Below are 24,290 nucleotides of genomic sequence, written 5' to 3'. Positions count from 1 at the left end.
CAAACCCCTCATCCCTGGCCCTGCCCCAGAGCCTGCACCTCACCCCTGCCCCAGCCCTGAGCCCCCTCCTGCACCCCAAACCCCTCATCCCTGGCCCGCCCCCAGAGCCTGCACCCCGGTGTAGGGAGGGGGCGGAGCCCCGTGGTCAGTGGCCTGCACGGTCCGTGCAGCAGGCGGGGCGCTGCTCGGGGACGGGGGGGCGCTGGGCGGCCTGGGAACGGATCCGGACAGCGCGTAGCGGCTGGGCTGCAAGGCCACGTGATCACGTTGCGCTGACGGCTCCCAGCGTGCAGCAGGCCCGCCTCCGCGCTGCGGCGTCGCCTCGTTTCATCACTGTTTTCTCATTGGCTGACGGCGCCGGGGAGCTTACTTGTTATTGGTTGGCATAACCGCGGGGCGGGGCGACGAGGCCTGCGGTTTGAAGGCGAAAGGGAAAAATCTTCCCGGCCGGGGGCGTGGCCGAGGCGGCGGTTTTAGGCGGGGCTTGCCGTGACGTAAGGCAGCGCAGCAGCCAATGCGCAGCCCAGGGAGGGGAGTTTGAATCGGGACGGCCGGAGTCGGGGAGCGGCTCGCGGCGCGGAGCGAGGGGCCGGGAGCGGCGCCGCCGCCATGAGGAAGAGGTGAGGAGGGGGGGCGCGGTGCCGATACGGGAGCTGCCCTGCTGCCTCGGGGTCAGTCCCCGCGGCCCCCGCCCCTAAGCCGTGCGCCGAGGTGGGGGCGGGGCGCCGGGCACAGGTCTGCGGGCTCTGAGTGGGGGGGGGACGCGCTGTTACCGACGGCTCCTCACACGGGGCCCAGGGGTCCCCCAGGGGCGTTAGCGGGCGGCAGGTTTCAAACACGCGTAAGGACGCGCGTCCTCGCGCAGCCCCCGTGGAGCTCCTCGCCAGGGGACCCAAGTGTCTCTGTGGGGTCGGAAACGAGTGAAAGAAGTTCCTGGCCTAGAACCAGGTCCGTCCGCGACTCTCCGCCAAGCTGGTCAGGGAGGCGCCCGCGCCCGCTGGGCTCCCTGAGCTTCTGACCCCCCCCCCGGCTGGGGATTGCGGCCAGCGGGTGAACGAATCCCTTGATGATTACCTGGGCTTTCCATTCCCCTTGGCGCCTCCGGCATTGGCCATCCTCGGATGTCGGGACACTGGGCTAGAGGAGCCTTTGGTCTGACCCGGCACGGCCGTTCTGATGTTTATGGTAATGTTTTCCTGAGGTCTATACATACTTGGGCAATTACATAATAGTTACTCAGATTCTTTGTTTTTAATATGTTAGAAAATGGTGAATGACATTTACAATAAGAGGATTTTATTTGTTTTTACTTTACAGTTGGATGAAAACTAGAATTCAGTTAAAAATGCACAAAACAGCGTTTTAAAATAGCTTTTTGTTAATTAAAAGAAATTACCTTTAATGTATTGGGAACATAAGAAGTTTATCGAAACATGTTTTGCATTTAAAACTGATTTAATAAATAAGGGTGTTTCGGAGGGTGTCGCTGCAGATCCTGTACTTGAAGATAAGATACTTGGTGAATGGTGTTTGGTTTATTTTGCTCTCCATGAGGGAATTGTGGCTGGCCTCTGGGTCCCTAAGCAAGCTGTGAGTTTTATTTGTGTCTGGGACCCTTGGGTGTATGACCAGCCCTGGTTTTTGAAGTCTAAGTGGTTTATCCCTCCCTGGTAGCAAGGGCATGGAGCTGAGCAGGGAGGTTCAGGATTTGTCAGTTTCCAGGCGCACTCCTGAGCAGAACAGGCGTGGCAAATAAGGGAGTTGGGGAGAGGTATGACTCCACACTAGGTAGTGAAGATATGGACAACGAAGGCAAAACTGCTGTGACATGCCTTGGATGTGCTCTGCTCTTTCTATCTGCCTGAAAGAGAGAGTTCTGGTGGTAGCTGTAGTGGTGGAGAAAGCATGGTATGAGAGAGCAAATTTCAATGCTACATAGCGTCCAAGCAAAGATTTCCTAGACAACCGGATTCAGAAATAATTGCCACCGTGAGAAGAATCATCTGTGAAAGAAGGAACCAAAGAAGTGGACTGGCAATTTGTGACCAAGAGTGGGAAGAGAGACACATTTGTGGATAGAAATGTTGAATTATCAGATACTCAGCAAGTCCCTTTTATCTTCAAGCACAGGATCTGCAGGATGATGACATATACTTTTCATGAAGCAGAATGATGTACTAGTATACTATGAGGATGAAATAGAACTTTTCAGTCCATTGGTAACTAAAGGCAAAAAAAGCGAACATCATTCTGGGATGTATTAGCAGGAGTGTTGTAAGCAAGACACGAGAAGTCATTCTTCTACTCTACTCCGCACTGATTAGGCCTCAGCTGGAGCATTGTGTCCAGTTCTGGGTGCCACATTTCAGGAAAGATGTGGACAAATTGGAGGAAGTCCAGAGAAGAGCAACAAAAATGATTAAGTCTAGAAAACATGAGCTATGAGGGAAAATTGAAAAAACTGGGTTTGTTTCTTCTGAGGAAGAGAAGAGAGGGGACATAAGTTTTCAAGTACATAAAAGGTGGTTACAAGGAGAAGGGAGAAGAAGCAATGGGCTTAAATTGCAGCAAGGGCGGTTTAGGTTGGACATTAGGAAAAACTTCCTAACTGTCAGGGAGGTTAAGCACTAGAATAAATTGCCTAGGGAGGTTGTAGAATCTCCATCATTGAAGATTTTTAAGAGCAGGTTAGACAAACACCTGTCACGGATGGGCTAGATAATATTTTGTCCTGCGATGAGTGCAGGGGGACTGGACTAGATGACCTCTCGAGGTCCCTTCCAGTCCTATGATTCTATAATGCTAGTCAACATGGTTTTATGAAAAAAGTAGGCCTTGCCAAACAAACTTGATTTCATTCTTTGAGGTTACAGATTTTGTTGATTTTAAATTGATAAGTTACTTTTGAAGACACTAAGCTAATACCATACAACATCTTGATTTCAAAATAAATAAATAACACTATGCAATATCAATAAAGCATATATTAAATGGATTAAGAACTGGTGAACTGACATCTCAAAGTAGTCATCAATAGGAAATCATCCTTGAATGGGGATGTTTCTAGTGGGGTTCCATGTGGATAAGTACTAAGCCCAATACTATTCAGTACTTTGATCAGTGATCTGGAGGTAAATATAAAATCACTGCTGATAAAATTAGCAGATAAGACAGATTGGCAGAGTGGTAACTACTGTTCTCATCATTAATCTGCAAACAAAATGTGTGTTAATACAGCCAAATGTAAAGTTATCCATCCAGGAACAAGGAATGCCAGGCATACCTACAGAATGGGGCCTGTCTACTGGAGAACAGTAATTCTGAAAAGGATTTGGGGTCCTACTGGATGAGCAACTCAACATGAGCTACCCGTGCAAAAAGGGTTAATGTGATCATTGGGTGTATGAATAGGGAGGTGATTTTTACCTCTGTATACAGCATTGGTGAGACCACTACTGGAATATTATGTGCACTTCCACATTTTTAAAGAGGTGTTGAAAAATGGGACAGGGTGCGTAAAGAACCAGAAAAAATATTTCAGGGCTGGAGAAAATGCCCTTCAGTGAGAGACTTAGAGCTCAATATGTTTAGTTTATCAAAAAGTCTGAGAGGTGACTTGATTACTAAGTATAAGTACTTTCCCTGGGAGAAAATACAGAGTACTAAAGAGGTCTTTCATCTCGAGATAAGCAGAACAAGTGAAGAAATGTATCAGAAGGGTAGCCATGTTAGTCTGTACCTGTAAAAAGTGACAGAGTCCTGTGGCACCTTCTAGACTAACAGACGTATTGGAGCATGAGCTTTCGTGGGTGAATACCCACTTCGTCGGATGAATGAGAAGAAATGATTACTCGCCCTGTGCAGTAACTGGTTCTTTGAGATGTGTCCCCCTAGTGGAACACCCATCAAAGAAGGAGCCCATGGCTGGAAGCTGAATTCAAATTTAGATACAAATGTTCAACAGGGAGGGTGATTAATCCTTGGACAAAACTCAGGGAGTCCACCACTGGCACTGGATTCTCTTATCTCTTGATGGCTTCCAATCCGTACTGGAGCCTTTCTGGAACATGCGTTTGCCAAACACAAGTTACTGGGCCAATCAGGGTGACTGGGTGAAATGTAAGGACCTACATTAAACAAGAGGTCAGACTAGATGATCTAATGGTCGCTTCTGGCTAGAAACTCTGACTCTATGACCAAAGGAGGTATTCACTGTAGTTAATGAATTGAACTGACTGTTTCTGGACACCATGTCCTTCAGATTCTTAGAACTGATAGATCTAATCCTCTCACCTCATTTTTATTCATAGATTGAAGGGGGAAAACAAACTTTCAGTTCTCAGTCAGTTTCTCAACTTTGAACAAACTCCTACAAATGAAGAAAGTATTCTCTCTGCTTCTGCTGAAGAGGATAGTGCTGTCAAAAGCTGATTTAGCATTTCAGCAAACTCAGTCGTGTGAATTTCTTCAATGCTTTTGCAGCAAATGCATAACTACCTGAGTGGTTTGCTTCCAGCCCTGACACTTTATTATGGCTGGCAATGACCAATGGATGATTGTTATATGTGCATGTCATAACAGCATCTTCATCCGTTAGGCATCTTAAAGCTTCTTGGGGCAGGGAGTGTCTCTTTGTTGTGTGTTTGTACAGTGCCTGGCCCAATGGGCTTCTGGGTGCTATGGTAATACCAACACTAAAGAATAATATCCTAGTACACCTCTACCTCGATAGAACGTGACCCGATATGACACGGTAAAGCAGTGCTCCGGGGGGGCAGGGGCTGCATGCTCCGGTGGATCAAAGCAAGTTCAATAGAACGCAGTTTCACCTATAATGTACTAAGATTTTTGGCTCCCGAGGACAGCGTTATATCGAGGTAGCGATGTTCTTTGTGTCGAGAATATTGGCGAGAAAATGAGGCACAGTAAGTGCTTGATCCCTCCGCTTCCTCACAGCCTGAGTTTTTGTTGGGTGGGTTTTTCCAAAGTCCAGCCGCATCAGCAATAGAGCAGCTCTCTTTGCAACTTGTCCAAAGGAATGCAAACAAGTTTGTCCAAATAGATGTTTTAAAACTCAACGCTCTATTCTATCTCATGAGTGGAGACTAAAAACTAGAAGTGATTGTGATGGAAGTGTTTTACAACTGCCCCTCCTGCCTTCCTCAGCGAGGTGCTGGCTGCAGAGTCCGTGGCATGTCTGAACAAAGCGCTGGGTCACCTTCGGGATATTTGGGAGGAGATTGGGATCCCTGAGGAGCAGCGACTGCAACGAACAGAAGTGGTGAAGAAGCACATCAAGGTGAGTACTTTTCCCTCTAGCGCCCTTTGTATCCAGACACTGTAGGGGATGAATGAACTCGAGGAGTGTACAGCTGACCCCAGCGCCCTGCAGGCAAGGAGCTGCTATGCCTTGGGCAGGGAGGCACTAGTGGGGAAGGAGGGCAAAACTAGTGCTTTCCCTTTAGGGTCTTTCCTGGCAGCTCAGGGGAGCTCTATCCCTGCTAGACTTACGCTGCCTCTCCTCAGAATCACAAGCCTAGAGAAATACAATGGATATTGCAGAAAATCTGTTGAGTTCCCCAGTATGTGCTGCTAACTGCAGCTACTTAGCAAAGAGGCGGTCAGCACTGGCCAGTCTAGAAGGGGTATTGACTGTGACAACTAGGGAGAACCTACCCTGGTCTAAACAGTTCCTGCTGGCCAGCTCTGCTCCACTGGGGTGGCCCAGAGGTCATTGTGTCAGGCTTTCAGCCTCCCTGTATTCCTCAGCATGATACAGGGGAGCCCTGCCCAATCATGTCCAATCCGGCATGTGGGCTCTAGCGTGGCCAGCAGATCTGTTTGGGTCCCTTCCAGTTCTGTCTTCAGCAGTGTATAGGACCTAACCATTCCAGCCCTCTTACCTCCCTGCCCTATAGATGACTAGTTTTCCTCCTCCTCCTGCTGCTGGCCATCTATTTCTAATCATGCATGTGCTAAACACGTACCCGTGCCATCCAGAGGCCTGGTTGGGGTGGCAGTGGAAACAGCTGGCTAGCATCCAGGAAGGATCCAGAGCACTCAGAAGCTGTCTCCACTGGCTTCTCTTGTGCTGGGTCCCAGGGCCATACAATCCAAAGGTGTGCATTGCTCCTGGGATAGCCAGCTTCTCTAATGTGCCCAAGGCTCTTGTCCTCCTGTAGCTATGCCCTGGCCCCGACGATTGTCTTCATCCAAAACTCCGAAAACCCTTCACAAAGGTGTTAAGTCCAAGGCTTGAAAAATGTACCCTGTGCCTGCTAGGCCTACTGGGCAGGGTCCAAACTCCTGCACAGCCCTAGCCCCCGCCCCCTGCAAAAGAGGCACACAACAGCCTGTTCCTTGGAATTACCTGAACCGCTTTCTCGTTTCCTGGCTCTTGGACCTTCTGTCTGAACTCTGCTTCCTCCTCTCCTGCCACAGGTTGTACCTCTTCCCACACTGCTCTTCCCTCTCGCCCTGGCTTCCCCTTGCATGGAGTTCTCCCCTCCCCTCTCCTCTTCTCCCCTCAGATAGTCTTCCTTCCCTGCTTCTCTTGAGTTAGCCACTGCCCCTTTCTGCTTTGCTTCTGCTGCTCCACTTCCAGGCCCACTCGACTGCTCCAGATACTCTCCCCTGGGGCGAGTGGGTTTCTCAAGCCTTTAAGTTCCATTCCCATTTCACAGATGATCATTCCGAGGTCCAGGAGTGACACTCGGTGACTCCCACACCCCTCTCTCGGGTTACTGAGTTGGCAAGTGCCCAGTGGGGAAATGGACCTGCTCCCCAGGACACGGGGCTCTGAACGAGGGCAGGCGTGATCCATTCTGGGCTGTGGGAGAGCAGGACAGAGAGTGTCTCCCCTAGGGCTGTGTGCCTGCTCCATCACATTGCAGACTGGTCACCTCTCTGGCCCCGCTCTGGGGGGAGAGGCCCAGACCCCCATTGCACAACTTCTGTCGCCCTCACGTTCTGATCTTCGTGGCCTGGGTTCCTTCAAGCCCCTATCAGGTCCCTGCAGACTAACAGTCCTGTCTCTCGGCCCCGGAGGCAGCCTTCCCGACCAGGCTGCTGATCTAGCCCAACCCAGTATTTCCCGCTTTGCCTCACCAGGGCATGGAGATCGGGCTGTGCCCTGGCATTGCCCTTCTGTGTCTCCTGTGCCCAGTGTAAAACATCTCACTCCAGTCCATGCGGTGGGCACTGTGCTCTCTGCCCAGCATGCCCAGAGGCTACTCTTTAGCATTGCAAAGCCTTTCAGGGGTGTAAGTGGGCTCTGCTCCAAAGCTCCTGACACCAGGCCTAGGGTATTCCCACCTCTGGCTCTCCCACCCATCCTCTGCTGCTCCTCCTCACTGTCACTCTGCTGCAGGGTCTGCTGGACATGATGGTGGCTGAGGAGGAGAACCTGAAGGAGCGTCTCCTGAAAAGCATTGCTGTGTGTCGCAAGGAACTGGACACTCTCTGCAAGGAGCTCCAGCTGGATCCATTTGAGGTGAGTTCTGGGGCCTGGCCCTGAGACTCCCTCCTCTCCATCCAGTCTAGTAACACTGTCTTCTACTGGCTTAGTCCTTACCCCGGTGCCTCACGCAGAGCCCCAGCTCACAGGAGAAACTGACTCTCTTTCCCAAAGTCTGTCTCCTGAGAGCTCATCACAGAGCTCTGGACCACCAATGGGGGCTTGCAGGCTGAGTGGGGGTGGCACAGGCTCATGCTGCAGACCTGGCTTCTCACAGCCAATCCACTTTGTCGGTGGAAGGGCTGTTCTGCTGGGGTGCCTGCTCGTGGGCTGACTAGCTCTGAACTGAACCCAGGAGGATCAAGGCCTTGTGTCTCGCCCCATCAGCTGGAAACTAACCAGCTCAATGCACCTTGGCTAGAGCTGCTTTAGAGAGCAGGGCTGATGTCTTGTGCTCTCTCAGGAGGAGGAGGAGAGCACTATCCTGCAGCTGGAGAAGGACTTGCGCACCCGCCTGGAAGTGATGCTGAAGCAGAAGAGAGAGAGGAAGCAGGAGCTGAAAACTCTGCAAGAACGTGACCAAGACTTGTGTGACCTTCTCTGCATGACCCCGTACAGCATCGACAGCAACTCTGTGCCCAGCCTGGAGGAGCTCGACTGCTTCAGACGCCACCTGGCCGCGCTGGCTGCTGAGAAGGTCTTTTGTGGGTGGGTGGTGGTGGTGGTGTCAGGGGGGATGTATGTGTGTGAGAGAAACCTGTGTGGCAGGATGCTTCCTGGCCTCTAATGCTGTTGCTTTCTGCCTCCAGGAGCGCAGGAGAGAGGAGTTCATCAGCGTCAAGCGGCAGATCATTCTGTGCATGGAGGAGCTGGATCATGTCCCTGACACCAGCTTCGAGCGGGATGTGGTGTGTGAGGATGAGGATGCCTTCTGCCTATCTACGGAGAACATTGCTGCTCTTAAAGAGCTGCTGCAGCAGGTATGGAGCACAGTGGTCTGAAGTCTTCCATGCTGTAGTTTGCAGGGAGATTATTAGTGCTGTGGCCCCAGTAAAAGGGTCCTGGCACTGGTGAAGAGGGCTTGTAATAGGGGCAGATGAAGGGGCGTGGGGGCTCTTGCCTTTGCAGTGAGCAGGTACTTCTGCTGAGTCCCTGTTGAACAGAAGTGAGCTACCCCTGCTAGCTGCCGGAATGCTGACCCTGTGCTTTCCCCGCTCTAGCTGGAGGCCCGGAGAGCTTTAAATGAAGCTGTTTGCAGTGAGCTGCGCTCCAGAATTGTGGAGCTCTGGGACAGGCTGAAGGTGCCTGCGGAGGAGAGAGAAGCCTTTGCCACATATATGACCGGATCCAGAGCCAAAACCAGGAAAGCCGTAAGGAAACCTTGCCCGGTCTGAGCCATAGGGGGCTGCTCCTTGGTGTAAAGGGAGGGACGTGAGCCTTGCCTCTGTGTGCTGGCCATGGGCGCTAGTGCCTGGCAGCTCTTGTGTTCTACGATGGCTTGTGCTGCATGGGGCCAGGAACGATCCCCAGCCGCTCCAGGCTGGTTCTCTCTGAAGCACCCAGTAACAGTAAGCACCTCCCTGTACTGCTGTGCCCTCACGCCCAGGGCTTTGCCTGCTCTGTTCTGGTCTCTAGCTGCAGTTCGAGGTGGACCGTCTGGAGGAGCTGAAGCTGCAGAACATGAAGACTGTGATTGAAGCAATCAGAGCAGAGCTGGCCGCTTACTGGGACAAATGCTTTTACGGCACTGAGCAGAAACAAGCTTTTGCCCCTTACTACGAGGGTGCGTATGGGGTTTCCAAGTTGGGCCTGGGGCTGGGCCTTGGTTTTTCTGTCTGCCCCATAGGGAGCTGTGCAGGCCAGCTGGAGGCGTGCAGGGTGCTCTCCAGTGGAGCTTCCCATTCAGCAGCCTGGCCTGAGTTTGGGGTCCCTGCTGTCTGTGCCCTGGTAACTCTGCTCTCCATCCCTTTGCAGAGGACTGCACCGAGGCCCTGCTGCAGCTCCACGACGCTGAGGTGGGGCGTGTGAAGCATTACTACGAGACACACAAAGAACTCTTTGAAGCTGTTCAGAAATGGGAGGAAAACTGGAGGCTTTTCCTGGAGTTGGAGGTACTTTCCCTGCAGGGAGCATACCAACTGTGACCCTACCTCTGGGGAGTGCAGGGGGCTGAGGAAGGCCAACGTGCCCACAAGGCAAAAGTTGGAGAGATGGGTAGTACGACCTGGGGGGTGGGGGCATGTGAGGATATCACTGGAGGGTGGCCTGGCAAGCAGAGATTGAGCGCAGGGCAGGAGGGCATCTCGGGGACATAGGTGGGCATGTCGGGATGTGAACTGTCTGCTTGGCCTTCTGTGCATTAGAGAAAAGCAACGGACCCAAGTCGCTTTGCTAACCGAGGGGGCAACCTCCTGAAGGAAGAAAAGCAGCGAGCGAAACTGCAGAAGACTCTCCCCAAGGTACATGCTGCTCTGGGGTGGTGGCCCACCTGCCAGCATGTGGGAGTTGAACTCCACAGCCTGACTTTGAACACAGGGCTCGTGGGCTTGGCATGCCATCACTCAGGCTCCCAGCCCTGTGGGTTGGTTGGCAGCATAAAGCAGGGCTCTCTGAGGGGTCTGGGTGCTGACCAAGCAGGTCACAGGCTCGGAGAAATCCCAGGCTGCATGGGACAGCCTGCCAGGGTCACTGCAGCCTGACCTGTGCTGCTGCAGTATTCACTGTCTCTCTCTGCCTAGCTGGAGGAGGAGCTGAAAGTTCGGATTGAGGCCTGGGAACAGGAGCATGAGGAGGCCTTCTTGGTGAATGGGCAGCGGTTCATGGAATACGTGAGCGAGCAATGGCAGCTGCATCGGCTGGAGAAAGAGAAGGAGAAGCAGGAACGGGTGAGTGCAGAGCCAAACAGAGTGAAGTCCCACCAGGAGGGGGCCAGATGTGTTCTCCACTGCCACTGGGCCAGGCCCTTTCCTGCTGCCTGAGCCAGGTTGAGCTGTGGGATACAGATGGGCAAACCTCTCACTGCTCTTCTGGGGGGAGAGAGCTTTGCCACTTCTTCTGCAATGGCATCAGCATATCCTGCAGGTCTCGGCCAGCATGTACTGTGCTCCTTCTCTCTGGATGCCAGTAAGCTGGGATTTGACCGCACTAACTCATACCTGTGCCATCCTGTGCCTGGCGTCTGTCCTCCCATCCTGGCACTGCCTTCCAGCAAGCAGGGGTGAATCGCTGCTGCGTGGGGCTTGCTCAGTGCTTTCCACTAACTGGCCCTGTGCTGTGCGGTGTGGCTGGGATTTAATTGGCCCTCGATTCACAGTTATCGAGGGGCATCACTGGGGCTGGTGCACACCTCTCCAATGGGCCCTCACCCAGGCCCGGCTCTACGTGTCTTTTGTGTAGCAACTGAAGAAGAGTCGTCAGATTGAGGAGGAGATGATGTATGGCAGCGTCCCGAGGACACCCAGCAAGCGCCGGGTCCTAGGCACCAACACGCCTGGCAAAGTGAGGAAGGTAAACGAGATGTGCTGCCAGCTTGGCACAGCAGCAAAAGCTTTGCTGGGAGAAGTGTCAAGCTTGGTGCTCCTTAAAGGAGCCCAGTTCTTGGGCATCGTCAGGTGGGAGGAGTAAAACAGTGCTCGCTGAGCTGCCAGTGGTTAGCATCACCAGAGCCACGGCACTGATCCCTGCCCGTGTCAGGTCCCTGGGGAATACCATGGCTCCGGAAAGGGGCCCCTCGCTGATGGCAGCCAGAGAGCTGTCCACAGCCTCCTGCCCCGGGGAGTGACTGGAGCCCTCCCGCTCTGTCCACAGCCTCCTGCCCCGGGGAGTGACTGGAGCCCTCCCGCTCTGTCCACAGCCTCTCCTGGAAAGCAGCCATCTGTGCTGGGATTCTCCCAATGGCTGTTGCTGACCTGAGACTTGTCCCCCGCCCCACATTGCCACCCTGGTTCCCACATGGAGGGAGCCACTAAAGGGAACCTAGCAAATGGCCCCCTTTCCAAGGGCTTCCCTGCATGGCTGGTCTCTGAGCCTCCACCACTAACTTCTTCTACTTTGCCTTCAGCTCAATGCAACTTCCTGTGCCACTCCCAACAGCACACTCCGTTCCGCCTTTGGGGGGGCTCTCTTCCACTCCCCGGTGTCCCGGCCGCCGCCCTCCGGAGGCAAGGTAAGCGCATGCTGCCTCTAGCTCCTGGGCCGTGCCCCAGGGAACTCGGCCCTTCTAGCCCCCAGGAGGGAGTTACTGAAGGGGCAGAGGGGGGGTGAGCTTGGGGTGGAGGAGGCAGGTATAAAATAGCTTCTCCCACGTGCAGTTCTGGCTGCCTCCGTGACTGTCGCTCCCCTCAATATACGTACCAAGCTCCATGGTGCTCCCGCTGGGGGAGGGGCTTCTTTATTCGGTGGTCAGCTGGGTAAAGCTCGCGTAGAGCCTGGTGCAGGTGGGTGTGCAGGGCACTGCTCTGGGCAGAGAGAGAGCCAGTAGCCTTCAGAAAACACATCCGCAGCCCTTCTGGCGCATTTCCATCACTCCGCATTGTTTGGTAGCTGGTCCCAGATGCCTTAGCTCAGACTCCAGGCATGATGGGCTCTGCCCCAGCAGGGTTGCCCCCGGGACTGGTTGAAGCTGGGAAAGGCAGACTTTAAAGTTGAGTTCTAGCACAGAGCTCCAAGCCCTGACACAGGGGATTCCTCGGGTTTGGTGATGCAAGGGAGGGAAACAAAGCCAGCACCACTGTATTGCCATGTCCTATTGGTGTCTGCCTTCTCTCTAGCTCGGCCAGCCTGCTCGGACCCCCAGCCGCGTGACCATGAAGCCCCCTCGCACGGCACACGCAGAACGGAACAAGGAGAACATATCCCAGTTGAATGGAACCACCCTGAGCGGTGGGTGCACCCCCACAGCCCCTGCCCAGCGTAACTACAGCATTAACTCTGTTGCCAGCACCTATTCTGAGTTTGCGGTAATTCACCTCTTCTAAACCCAATCCAGTCTGGGCGGCACAGTCAGGGAGGGGATCCCTGTGCACCTCATACACTCCAGGAGGCACAGCATGCCTCACCCCTGCTGTGTTCAGAGCCCATCTCCCTGCCACACAGGGCCAGTCATCCAGAGCTGCCTTAGGGAACCAGCGTGGCCTCTAACTCCAGCCATTCTGTGTGGTTCCACTAATGCCTCACTCCTGTTTCCGGCTGAGGGACCCACGCACCTGGCAATGAATGCTCGCTCTGATTTCGCACTAAACTGGCCTGGCCTGGCTCTGTGTGCGGGAGCCTCGCCGCTCCCTGGTAGCCAGCCCCAGAGGAGAGGTGTTAGCCCCATGGTACAGATGGAGAACTGAGGCACAGTCACTGGCTTATCCAAGGTGTCTGAGGAGTTGGCAGCGGAGCCTGGCTTTGTAGCCAGATCTCCCAAGTTCCTGCGCAGGGCCGCAGCTTCGAAAGCTCTGTGCAGCTTGGGTGGTGTCTATAGTGGCAGCTGGCTGTCCACTTACTGCCTGCCTGCCACTGGCCTGGGGCTGCCACCTCTCTCATGCCGTTCCCCTGTCCTCAGCACCCAGAGAAGCAGTTGGCTGTTCAGTCCCCCTCCCACTTGCATCCAAGTGAGTAAGGCTGAGTAAGAGCAGGAGGCAGGCTCCATAGAAAACCCAGCCATGGCAGAAGCATCGATCAGCTGCAGAGGAAGTGCCAGAGAGAGTTGGTGGTGGTGCCCGATGCTCCTGTCTAGGAGCACACTCTGCTCAGCTCAGGGCTCCAGGGGGAGCCTGCTGCGTCCTTGTTCCTTCTCTGCCTGGCCTCTCTGAAGTGCATTAGGTGAGCCGAGCTCCTCAGACCAGCCTTCCTTACCCTGGTCCCAAAGCACACGGCAGCTCAGCGCTCCTGCCTGGGATCAGTCAGCTCCCGGCTAAAGCCAGCTTGTGGCACTGACTTTCTGCTGGCTGGCACAGGGCAGGAGATGCTGTCTGGGGAGAGCGCCTGCCTACTGTGATGGGCGAGGGCCTGACTGTTGCCTGTGTCACTTTGTGCTGGCCTGTCTGAGCCTGACCCCACTCACAGCAAGCCCTGAGGCAGGGAGTTATGCTGACCCCAGGGGCCTCAGTGTGCCATGGCTTGTGGAGGTCTGAATTAATAACCCCACCTAAGCTCCCCAACAGAGTGCTGGTGAGAGGCCTGGGGTGGGTGACGGTTCTTGGCTAGGCAGGGTAGAATCGCTGAGCTGCAAACCCCTCCCACCCCCCAGCTACTGGGCACTCTGCGGGAGGGGCCTGCTGGGTTTGCTGCTGAGAAGGCCCATCGCAGCTCTCCTCCTGCTGGGCTGGGAATCATCCCTGCTGCAACAACCAGCTGCTCCTGCAAGCCCCCCCTGCCCTCTGGCCTGGCCTTGTCTAATCAGCAGGAAGGCCAGCAGCATCCCCAACTCATGGCAGCAAAAGCCAGGGCCCCTGCCATGGAGCAGAGTTCCACGTGTCCAGCCTTCTTGCTGAGCACTCCGGCCCAAAGGCTGCATTCATGGCCAGGCTCCAGGACGGCTCCTGACTCCAGTGTCGTGGCTTCCCCCGAGGGTCTGGGACACAGGGATCGAGGCATCTGTGGTCACTGGGACCAGTAACTTGTGGTTGGACCAAAAGGAAGCAGGGTTCCCTCTGGCAGAATTGTGACAGTCCCATGTGCCTGACACCAACTCCTCCCTGCCTCCCCTTGGTCTGTCTTAGAAGCCAGCTTGTTTTCCAGATGCTCCATCGGAGCCCAAATTCTCAGCAAACTGGAGTGCTGCCTGCCCCGCAGGGATGGGTGCTGCTTGCTGTAGTAGGAGCTGACTTCCTGGGGGGGCAGGGACAGCTGTTATCCACGTAGGAAGTCCCAGTATCACTGAGTGAAGCCCACCTGCTGTGAGCGGAGATGGTTTGTTCGTGTCCCCAGGCCTGCACTAACCTGGCACTGCTCTAGCTTGGCCTGTTTGGGGCTACTGGCCCTAAATGCCTCCTGGCTGCTTGACTGTAAGCTGCCTTCTCCCGCCCCTCGAGTGACCGCAGGTGGTGGTAGCACATGCTGCTGAGGCAGCCACCTTGGCCAGGTGGCTGGAGAGCAACTCAGCTTCATGGCCCCAGGTGCACAGCCCGGCTCTGCTGCCTCTCACCGTGTTGCCCTCCCCTCAGCTGGCACTTAATTTGCATTTTTTTTTCTACCCTTTAACAGCGCGAACTTTCAAAGGCTTCCAAATCTGACACGAGCTCCCGGATCCTGAACTCCACAACCACCAACATCCACTGTTGAGGAGGTCACAGCCAGAGGGTTCCAGCTCTTTAGACTTGCTGGGTCGCTGCTCTGGCACAGCATGACTGGACATGCAGCGCCTGAGTGTGCGTCCCTTCAGCTGGAGGTGAAAATGGCAAGTGCCCCACACTGGATTTTTAGCTGGGCCCTACATGCTGCTGTGCGCCCACAGCAGGGCCCGTGGCCTGCGGGTAGCCATCCCCACGGGAGAGGCAGGAGCACGCAGTGGGGGGAGGGAGACTTTTTTTTAAATGGTTTTTACTACAGTGACTTTCAGGTTTTTATGTTAGATGCAATGTTTTAAAAAGCGCTGGGCTGCTCCTGCCCAGGGCTCCCTGCTCTTCATACACTACTGCATGGCCTGTGGAGCCCTGGAGTGGGGCAGCCAGAGCCTCCAATGGCAACCTCTCCCCTGTGCCCCCCAGCTGCCCCTCTGCTTTGCCTGCCTGGGCTGACTGGTTAATTCTTTGGTTCTCAGGCTGGGCTGCTGTCTGAGGTGCTGGAGCCCATAGCAGCTTACTCAGTATCCGTTCCCCTGCATACTTAGCTCTTCAGCTGAGCATTTCCCAGGCAGCCGAGGGCTCCAGGACAGCACTGGCTTCTTAGCCTGCTGCCAGTACGCTGTGTGAGGTGAAGCCAGTGCCTTGGACTAGCTGATCGAGGCCCATGCCTTGTCCTGCCGGCCCAAGGTGTGGGTATAAAGGGAGAGGGTCTCAGCCCTGATCCATAAAAGGGGGCTAGGGTGCTCGAGCCCCCATCCTCCCCCGGCCAGCAGGCCAAGCATTCCCTACCAGGATCCATTCACCAGCACTGATTTAGGGCCAGGCTGCCCGGCCCTTTCCCTGCCCTTCTAAAGACAAAGGCAGCTGAGCTGGGGTGAGACTTGGTGGCTTTCACCTCCTACCTGCTAGACTAACTTGGCAGCAGTGTGAATGGAGAAACCCCCAGGTTAGGGCCTTGTACCTGTGCTGCTGGGCCAGCTTGGCCTGCCAGCAAGGGCACTCAGTCCCTATGGCGACCACTGTCTTAGGGGGGTGTGTCAGTAATCCACCTTCTGAGCAACATAGCTACACGTGGGGAGTGGAACCTAGCCTAAGTCTTGAGGCCTCTTGGGGTTATGAATTGAGCAGCAGCCCAGCTTCCCCAGGCTGTGTGGCAGTAATCCCCTGCCCCCTAGAGCAGGGGTTAGTATGTACCCCCCTAGGGCCTGTTCCCCATGCAAGCTGCACCTTTCCACTGCTCTGCGCACCCTGAGCTGGGGCTGTGCCTGTTCCCATCACTGAGTGATGCTCTGTAAATAGTGTTCTTGTCCCTGATCATGTGCACCTTATCACTACAGCTCCCCGGGCTTGGTTATTTATTCTCATGCTGGCCTCACCTGCTGGGGCTCCCTGTACACAGCTGGGAGCCAGGGGCTCTGTGCTAGTAGTAAGGGGAACGGCATGGTACGGTTTGACTGCAGCACGGGGGAAGCATCTCACTAGTGCCTATTTTAACCTCCTCTGCCCCACCCCCCTTGCTGGTAGGGAGGGAACAGTGTGGAATGAATTTATTACTCATGGTGCCTTCTAAGTGTACAGTTCAGTTCTGGAGGAAATATATTCAGCAGCTTCTTCACCAAGGTGTACTGTCTCCTGGCTGTGCGGGGGTTGAGTTCACTTCCGCTCCCTCAGGCCAGTCTGCCTGCAAGACCCTACGTGAGGCCCTGTGCCTTTGCAACCCCCCAGCAGCATTTAGAGGAGGCAGCGGCGGGGCTAGGAAAAAAATGCACAAGACTTTTAGCAAAGGAAGGATGATTAATTGGAGTTCTCTGGCTGCAGCAATTGAACGTGAACGCCCCCCCCCAGTGAAGGAAATCACTTTCGGCTCCAGGCCCAGGGGTGGCTGTCTCTCTTTACAGGTCAGTGCTGCAGGTGGGGCCTTTCTCCACCCTTTCAGTTGCTCTCACTTCTCCACAGCACCAACGTAAGTGTTCCATGGGCCACAGACCACATCCTCCACCATGAGCCCATTTGCAGGGAAATAGCCAACCTGTCGTGGCTGGTCAGAGCTCGCTGTGTCATTGTGGCCAAGTTGTCCATATTTGCCTGCCGACAAAAACAGAGCCGCTTACAGTAGGCAGGTGCAGCCAGCTCCTCCCCACAACATGCAGCAGCAATTCTGTAGCCCCAGCCCCCCCACAGAGGGTGCTACCTTCTCTCATGCAGAGCCCTGAGCAGCTGGAGCCATACTTGGCCCTGGTCCTGGAAGGACTCTACTGGTTTTTAGCCCTTTTTTCTGGTGTAGGAGCATTTACAAGCCTGAAAAGCAGTGCACCATCCTTACTTACCCCAGCCCCAGGTGTAGAGCTCCCCAGTCCCTGTAAGCAAACAGCAAGAGTCAGCTGTGGGGGCCACAGGAGAGAGGGTCTCTCCCCCCCCCCCCCATTTTATTCTTCTGTGTATGCTTCACCCTGGCACAGGCTGGATGTTACTCACGCTGCTTTAGCCACTTAGACCATGGGGCTGAGTGTCACAGACCTGCACTGGGGCAGTCAGTTCAAACAGCTCTCCTGAGGCAGGGTGGTTAATTCAGGGCGTATTTCCTCCTGAGGTTTCTCACTGGAACATCACCTTCAGTGGAGCCAAGCACGCTAATAAATATACATCAGTGGGGACCCCTGCCCAGGCCCCCCTCCTGTAGCCAAGTCCCCATCCTTCCCCGGTGCCTGGGCCTGTTGGGTGCAGCCAGTGTCCAGGCCCTTTGAACAATCTTAGCCTCCTTCCCCAGGCAGGAATTGCTGAAGGCCTCACAAGGCTTTAGCGCCATCACAGCTTTGCAATCAACACTACACTCCCCTCCACACTAACCAGACCCAAGCCCCTGGACTTACGGGTCACAGCAGCAGTGTGGCGGGAGCCACAGCTGACCTTGCTGACCTCTGACCCCTCAGGTAGATCCAGCAAAGCAGGGAAGGCCTGGATTGAAATGAAGTCAGCTGCTTCAGCACCCAGTGCTGCCTCGTGATTGACCAATTTCAGCTCTGCCTCTCCTAGAAAATGGATTCAAAATCCATCTCAGGTGGTGTAGCTGGAGAGCAAGGAAGAGAGGGGACTCTTTCGGCTGGGGAGGGTCTGACCCTCCAAGATGCAAGAGCAACCAGGCTGCGGTGAGTGGCAGGCTGAAGCTACCCCTCTGAAAAGTGTGGGGCCTCCAGGGGTTAAACAAAGGCCTTTTGCTGAAATGTTCACAGGTGAGGCATTTGGGAACAGTCACAGGAAAGGCCACTAGCAGCTTCTGGTACCAGCAGCTCTCTAACCCTCCGCCTTCTGCCCATCAGCCAGGGCTGACCTCCAATTGCCTACGGGCAGCCTTCAAACCTGCGCCACCTTGCAGGGTTCCTCACCGGCGCAGGGTTCCTCATGCTGGGAGCCAGAGGCTGTGGCTGATGCCCTTTTCTCTGCCAGTGCTTTGGAAGGCAGTGCCAGCTGCCCTGATTCATTCCAGCCCCAGACATAGAGATCACCTCCCTCTGAGGAGAGAGCAAGAGAGATGCAATAGCGGGGAACACAGTATTGCTCCACCAGCACTCAGATCTGCACAGCCCAGCAGCAGGGGCCCTAGAGCCCTCTTCCTCTCCCCACCCCAACTTTGTGCATAGCTGTCGAGTCTCCCCCAGGAGCTAATCCACCATCACCACTCAAGCAGTTCAGGCTGGGCAGACGGTGCTGCACTTGGCTCAGCTGGGCATTCCCCAGGAGCAGGGGTGTAAATAGCACCAACTCCCCCTTCCCCATCATGACCAAGCCCCCCTTGGCACCAGTGCTCCCCCTTTTAGCCACACTGACCAAGCCCCCACCCCAACACTACGAACAGGCCCAGGCACGGGGAGCTGCCATTCCAGCCCATGGCCCTTACCGCTGACACTGACAGAATGCCAGCCTCCAGCTGCCACGTCCCCCATGGGCATGCCATGCAAGGCCTCCACGAGCCGGGGCTCTGACACAGGCTCCAGCCCCCCATGCCCCAGCTGCCCATGTCTGCAGGAAACACACGAGACAGGGCATGTCACTGCTCTCCATGTCTGCCCCTTCACAGCAACCCCCACCCGCTCCCCATGGGGATGAGCCACCACCACCCCAATCCTCTGGCCTCACCTCTCTCCCCATAGGGATCAGCCACCACCAGCCCGACCCTCTGTAGGGATCAGCCACCCCTGCCCCATGTATCCTCCCCTCCCCATAGGGCCCAGCCACCATCACATCGCCTTCCGCACCCACCTGCCGCAGCCCCAGGTGTAGATGATCCCGGCACGGCCCAGCAGCACCACATGCTCGTGGCCCAGCACCAGCTTCTGGGCCCGCAGCGCCGGTGGCAGCGGGCACAGGAAGGGCGGCCACGGGGTCACGTAGCCACGGGGGGCCAGGGGCAGGGGCCCGGCCACGTCCCCTGGGTGCAGCTGCTGCTGCCAGGCGGGCCCCTCACACAGCCCCGCGCCCCGTGCCCAGGCCTCCAGCGCCGCCCCGCGCAGCAGCAGCACGTGGCTCTCGGAGGGGAGCAGGTCCTGGCAGTGCCCGGGCAGTGCCCCCGCCAGCCGCCCCCGCAGCACCAAGCGGCCGCGCCCTGCGGAGAGAGCGGTCAGGGGGGGTGGCACCGAGGGGAGCAGAGATGGGGGGGAGCAGGGCTGGTCCCGGGGTGGTACCAAGCGGAGAGGGGGCGGTACCGGGCAGGAAGGGGGTACCGGGCTGGTACCGGGGGTACCGGGCTGGTACCGGGGCAGGAAGGGGGGTTACCGGGCTGGTACCGGGCCGGGGGGGCGGTACCGGGGCAGGAAGGGGGGTTACCGGGCTGGTACCGGGCCGGGGGGGGGGTTACCGGGCGGGTAACGGGGCAGGAGGGGGGGGTACCGGGCTGGTACCGGGCTGGTACCGGGCCGGGGGGGGTTACCAGGCTGGTACCGAGCACCGCCCCCCGCGGGTCTCACCCGTCACCAGGCCCGTGTAGCTCCACGCGGGCCGCACCACGCGGATCCCGCCCGGCTCCGGCTCCACCCGCCGGGCCCCGCCGCCGCGAGGCTCCGCGAAGCCCCGGAACCCGAAAACGAACCAGCCGCGCTGGGGACCCGGTGCCGCCATCCGGCGCCGCAGCCAATCACAGCGAGCGTGTGGGGACTTCCGGTCACATGACGCAGGGCGAGTCCCCGCCCCTTTCCCAAGCGAGGCGAGGCTCCCCCTCCCCCAATCGATGTAGGTGACGTGATACCCCGGCGCTGCACAACGCCCCCCCCCCGCCCCGAGCAGCCGGGTTGGAACAGCCCCAGGCCCCGTCCCTGTTACCGGGGGAACCGCCCCGCCCCCGGCTCCCATCCAGCCTCGCGCCCCGCCCCCCGCCCCATCCCCCTCCGCGCGGCGCTCGGGTCCATTCAGGGCACGCGGCTCGGGCGCTGCGGGCAGAGGCGGGTTTCCCTTTCTGGCAGTTCACACGCACCGGTACAGCGGTTTAACCAGGAATTGAAATTGGGGGGGGGGGGTCGAATTTACAGGGGGGGTGTCAGGACCAATGAGATCTATAAAAGAGATGAATAAAGTAAATGTTTTGTTAGGATTATGCAAATTTAATGTAAGAATAATGCAAGTTACACCAAAACACATAACAGGTCTAGATTTCTAAAAAAATATACATAAAAAAAAAGTATTTAATTTAAATTGACTTTTGAAAAGTAGCCATCATGGGGTAAGAGGGAAGATCCTCTCATAGATCAGTAACTGGTTAAAAGATGGGAAACAAAGGGTAGGAATAAATTATCAGTTTTCAGAATGGAGAGAGATAAATAGTGGTATCCTTGAGGGGTCAGTACTGGGACCAGTCCTATTCAACATTTTCATCTGGAAAAATGGGTAAACAGTGAGGTGGCAAAATTTGCAGATGATACAAAACTATTCAAGATAGTTAAGTCCCAGGCAGACTGCGAAGAGCTACAAAGGGATCTCACACAACTGGGTGACTGGGCAACAAAATGGCAAATTAAATTCAATGTTGATAAATGCAAAGTAATGCACGTTGGAAAGCAATCTCAACTATACATACAAAATGATGGCATCTGAATTAGCTGTTAACACTCAAGGAAGAGATCTTGGAGTCATTGTGGATAGTTCTCTGAAATCATCCACTCAATGTGCAGCAGCAGTCACAAAAGCAAACAATGTTGGGAATCATTAAGAAAGGGATAGATAATAAGACAGAAAATATCATATTGCCTCTATATAAATCCATGGTACGCCCACATCTTGAATAGTGTGAGTAGATCTGGTCACCCATCCTAAAAAATATATATTGGAATTGGAAAAGGTACAGAGATGGGCAACTAAAATGATGAGGGGTATGAAACAGGAGGAGAGATTAAAGTAACTGGGAATTTTCAGCTTAGAAAAGAGATGACTAATGGGGATATGATAGACGTCTACAAAATCTTGACTGGTGCGAAGAAAGTGAATAAGGAAATTTTATTTAATCCTTCACACAACACAAGAACTAGCAGTCACCCAATGAAATTAATAGGCAGCAGATTTAAAAAAACAAAAGGAAGTATTTCTTCACACAATATAAAGTCAACCCAGGGAACTCTTTGCCAGGGGATGCTGTGAAGACCAAAACTATAACAGGATTTTAAAAAGAACTAGATAAATTCCTGGAGAACAGGTCTATCTGTGGCTATTAGCCAGGATGAGAGGGATGCAACACCATGCTCTGAGTGTCCCTAGCCTGTTTGCCAGAAGCTGGGAATGGGCAACAGGGGATGGATCACTTGATGACTACCTGTGCTGTTCATTGCCTCTGAAGCACCTGGCCTTGACCACTGTTGTAAGACAGGGCACTGGGCTATATGGACCATTGGTCTGACCCAGTATGACCATTCTTATGTAAAAATTAATTATGATAAAAATGTTTAGTACAGAAACTCCCCAACATAATGACCTCCCAAGATAGCAACAATGTGAGATAACAACCTTGGCAAATACTGCATTTTAAAAATCTTCATAGAATCATAGACTATCAGGGTTGGAAGGGACCTCAGGAGGTCATCTAGTCCAACCCCCTGCTCAAAGCAGGACCAAACCCAACTAAATCATCCCAGCCAGGGCTTTGTCAAGCCTGACCTTAAAAGCCTCGAAGGAAGGAGATTCCACCACCTCCCTAGGGAACCCATTCCAGTGCTTCACCACCCTCCTGGTGAAAAAGGTTTTCCTAATGTCCAACCTAAACCTCCCCCACTGCAACTTGAGACCATTACTCCTTGTTCTGTCATCTGCTACCACTGAGAACAGTCTAGATCCATCCTCTTTGGAACCCCCTTCAGGTAGGTGAAAGCAGCTATCAAATCCCCCCTCATTCTTCTCTTCTGCAGGCTAAACAATCCCAGTTCCCTCAGCCTCTCCTCATAAGTCATGTGCTCCAGCCCCCAATCATTTTTGTTGCCCTCTGCTGGACTCTCTCCAATTTATCCACATCCTTCTTGTAGTGTGGGGCCCAAAACTGGACACAGTGCTCCAAATGATGCCTCACCAGTGCTGAATAGAGGGGAATGATCACATCCCTCGATCTGCTGGAAATGCCCCTACTTATACAACCCAAAATGCCATTAGCCTTCTTGGCAACAAGAGCACACTGTTGACTCATATTCAGCTTTTCGTCCACCGTAACCCCTAGGTCCTTTTCTGCAGAACTGCTGCCCAGCCGTTCGGTCCCTAGTCTGTAGCAGTGCATGGGATTCTTCCGTCCTAAGTGCAGGACTCTGCACTTGTCCTTGTTGAACCTCATCATATTTCTTTTGGCCCAATCCTCTAATTTGTCTAGGTCCCTCTGTATCCTACCCCTACCCTCCAGCATATCTACCACTCCTCCCAGTTTAGTGTCATCTGCAAACTTGCTAAGGGTGCAGCCCACACCATCCTCCAGATCGTTAATGAAGATATTGAACAAAACCGGCCCCAGCACCGACCCTTGGGGCACTTCACTTGATACCAGCTGCCAACTAGACATGGAACCATTGATCACTACCCGTTGAGCCCGACCATCTAGCCAGTTTTCTATCCACCTTACCGTCCATTCATCCAGCCCATACTTCTTTAACTTGCTGGCAAGAATACTGTGGGAGACTGTATCAAAGGCTTTGCTAAAGTCCAGAAATAGCACATCCACTGCTTTCCCCTCATCCACAGAGCCGGTTATCTCATCATAGAAGGCAATTAGGTTAGTCAGGCATGACTTGCCCTTGGTGAATCCATGCTGACTGTTCCTGATCACTTTCCCCTCCTTTAAGTGGTTGAGAATTGATTCCTTGAGGACCTGTTCCATGATTTTTCCAGGGACTGAGGTGAGACTGACTGGCCTGTAGTTCCCTGGATCTTCCTTCTTCCCTTTTTTAAAGATGGGCACTACATTAGCTTTTTTCCAGTCATCCGGGACCTCCCCCGATCACCATGATTTTTCAAAGATAATGGCCAATGGGAAACATATTTATATAAGTTTACATTCCCAGTCACAAATCTAGCATTCTGGAGCAAAGTGACTAAAATATAGTCCAACAAACAAATGGTTATTTAACGTGCCCCTCACTTTTCCCTCCACCACACTCCACTCACCGGTGTTGTCCTTGGTCAGTGGAGACTCAGACTTCACTTTCATGTGAGTACACCTCCCAGGTGGGGGACAAAAAGTCACAGTTCGCTCTGGCCATGGCTGTTCCTTGTGCCACCATTTACTCCACCGCTCTGTTGCCAATGGCCCTGCACAGTCACCTTCTGCTGTCACCTACCACTGTGATCTCTGCGAGTTGGTCTCTTGAGGTTCCACCAGCTCTCAGTGATTTCAGCTGAGCTCTCAGTGCAGGAACCTCACTGCTAGTGCAGTCTGGGCTGTCTCTTACACAAAAACACTGTACCCACAGGAACACTGTCCCCACAACAGGACTAAGCACTTAGACCTGATTGTCAGTGATTTCAGCTGCAGTGGTCACTTAACAGAACAAAAGACTCTCTATGGAGCCTAATCAGCTCTGTCTTTAAACAGTGGAGAGGGACAGGTCCCCACCCTCTCTCTTGATGCCTTCAAATCATCACAGGCTAAGTACAGTTCTACTGCCCTTTACTCATACAATAAGAACAACATTTCATCCCCTCTTCCCCCTACATTCAAGTGGTTTGTAACCCAACCCCAGCCAAAATCTATCACTTGGACAACACAGCTCTGTTTGCTGGATCCCTAGGTAGATTAGGTGTGAATGTAAATATAATCTGGCCCTGAAGCCTTAGCCCCCAGCTCATCACTAGCTGTCAGGGAGAGCTCAGTTAGACTTTGCTCACAATGATTAGGTTGGCCAACATCACCGAAATGAATGCACTGACACTGTCATAAAAAACAGCTGGATAAGGAAGCAAGGAAGCTAGTCTATGTTCATACTTTTCAAATCTATTATACTTTTTCAGATACACATATTTTATCATACACTGTATAAGCTTTTAAAGTGTGTATTAATGTTTCAGTTTAAATTCAGATTTCCAAACAGTCACTGAATTGGTATGTAACT

The 24,290-nt window shown here is 54.2% G+C and overlaps 2 protein-coding genes across 8 annotated transcripts; one reads left to right on the top strand and one right to left on the bottom strand.

Moving 5' to 3' along the window:
* The first annotated feature begins 609 nt into the window (after positions 1-609).
* PRC1 (protein regulator of cytokinesis 1) lies at positions 610-16,342 on the top strand. Of its 2 annotated transcripts, none has more exons than XM_039492420.1 (14): positions 610-620; positions 5,167-5,299; positions 7,370-7,492; positions 7,920-8,153; positions 8,266-8,436; positions 8,677-8,826; positions 9,092-9,239; positions 9,431-9,567; positions 9,820-9,915; positions 10,195-10,341; positions 10,853-10,963; positions 11,517-11,621; positions 12,226-12,337; positions 14,648-16,342. In XM_039492420.1, the coding sequence occupies exons 1-14, from the start codon at positions 610-612 to the stop codon at positions 14,674-14,676; spliced, it is 1,707 nt and encodes a 568-aa protein (XP_039348354.1). In that variant the 3' UTR covers positions 14,677-16,342. The 2 variants fall into 2 exon arrangements, with proteins under 2 accessions (XP_039348354.1, XP_039348353.1); XM_039492419.1 differs by having other exon boundaries at positions 12,226-12,414.
* Positions 16,343-16,472: 130 nt separating this feature from the next.
* On the bottom strand, positions 16,473-19,887 carry RCCD1 (RCC1 domain containing 1). 6 transcript variants are annotated; one of them, XR_005585651.1, is made up of 8 exons: positions 19,689-19,887; positions 18,985-19,327; positions 18,623-18,744; positions 18,111-18,236; positions 17,598-17,756; positions 17,203-17,337; positions 17,055-17,084; positions 16,703-16,812 (listed from the first exon to the last, which is right to left on the bottom strand). XR_005585651.1 is itself a non-coding variant. In XM_039492421.1 (7 exons), exons 1-7 carry the CDS (start codon positions 19,837-19,839, stop codon positions 16,670-16,672), a joined length of 1,074 nt encoding a protein of 357 aa, XP_039348355.1. In that variant the 5' UTR covers positions 19,840-19,880; the 3' UTR covers positions 16,473-16,669. The 6 variants fall into 6 exon arrangements, 4 of the variants coding, with proteins under 4 accessions (XP_039348355.1, XP_039348358.1, XP_039348356.1 ...); XM_039492421.1 differs by lacking the exon at positions 17,203-17,337 and having other exon boundaries at positions 16,473-16,812; positions 19,689-19,880; XR_005585650.1 differs by having other exon boundaries at positions 16,697-16,812; positions 17,055-17,337; positions 19,689-19,886.
* Between the last annotated feature and the right edge of the window lie 4,403 nt (positions 19,888-24,290).

Source organism: Mauremys reevesii, linkage group 10 (assembly GCF_016161935.1).
Source record: "Mauremys reevesii isolate NIE-2019 linkage group 10, ASM1616193v1, whole genome shotgun sequence".
Classification (NCBI taxonomy): Eukaryota; Metazoa; Chordata; order Testudines; family Geoemydidae; genus Mauremys; species Mauremys reevesii.
Note: the sequence above shows the minus strand (reverse complement) of the source record. Positions and strands in the feature narration are given on the sequence as shown.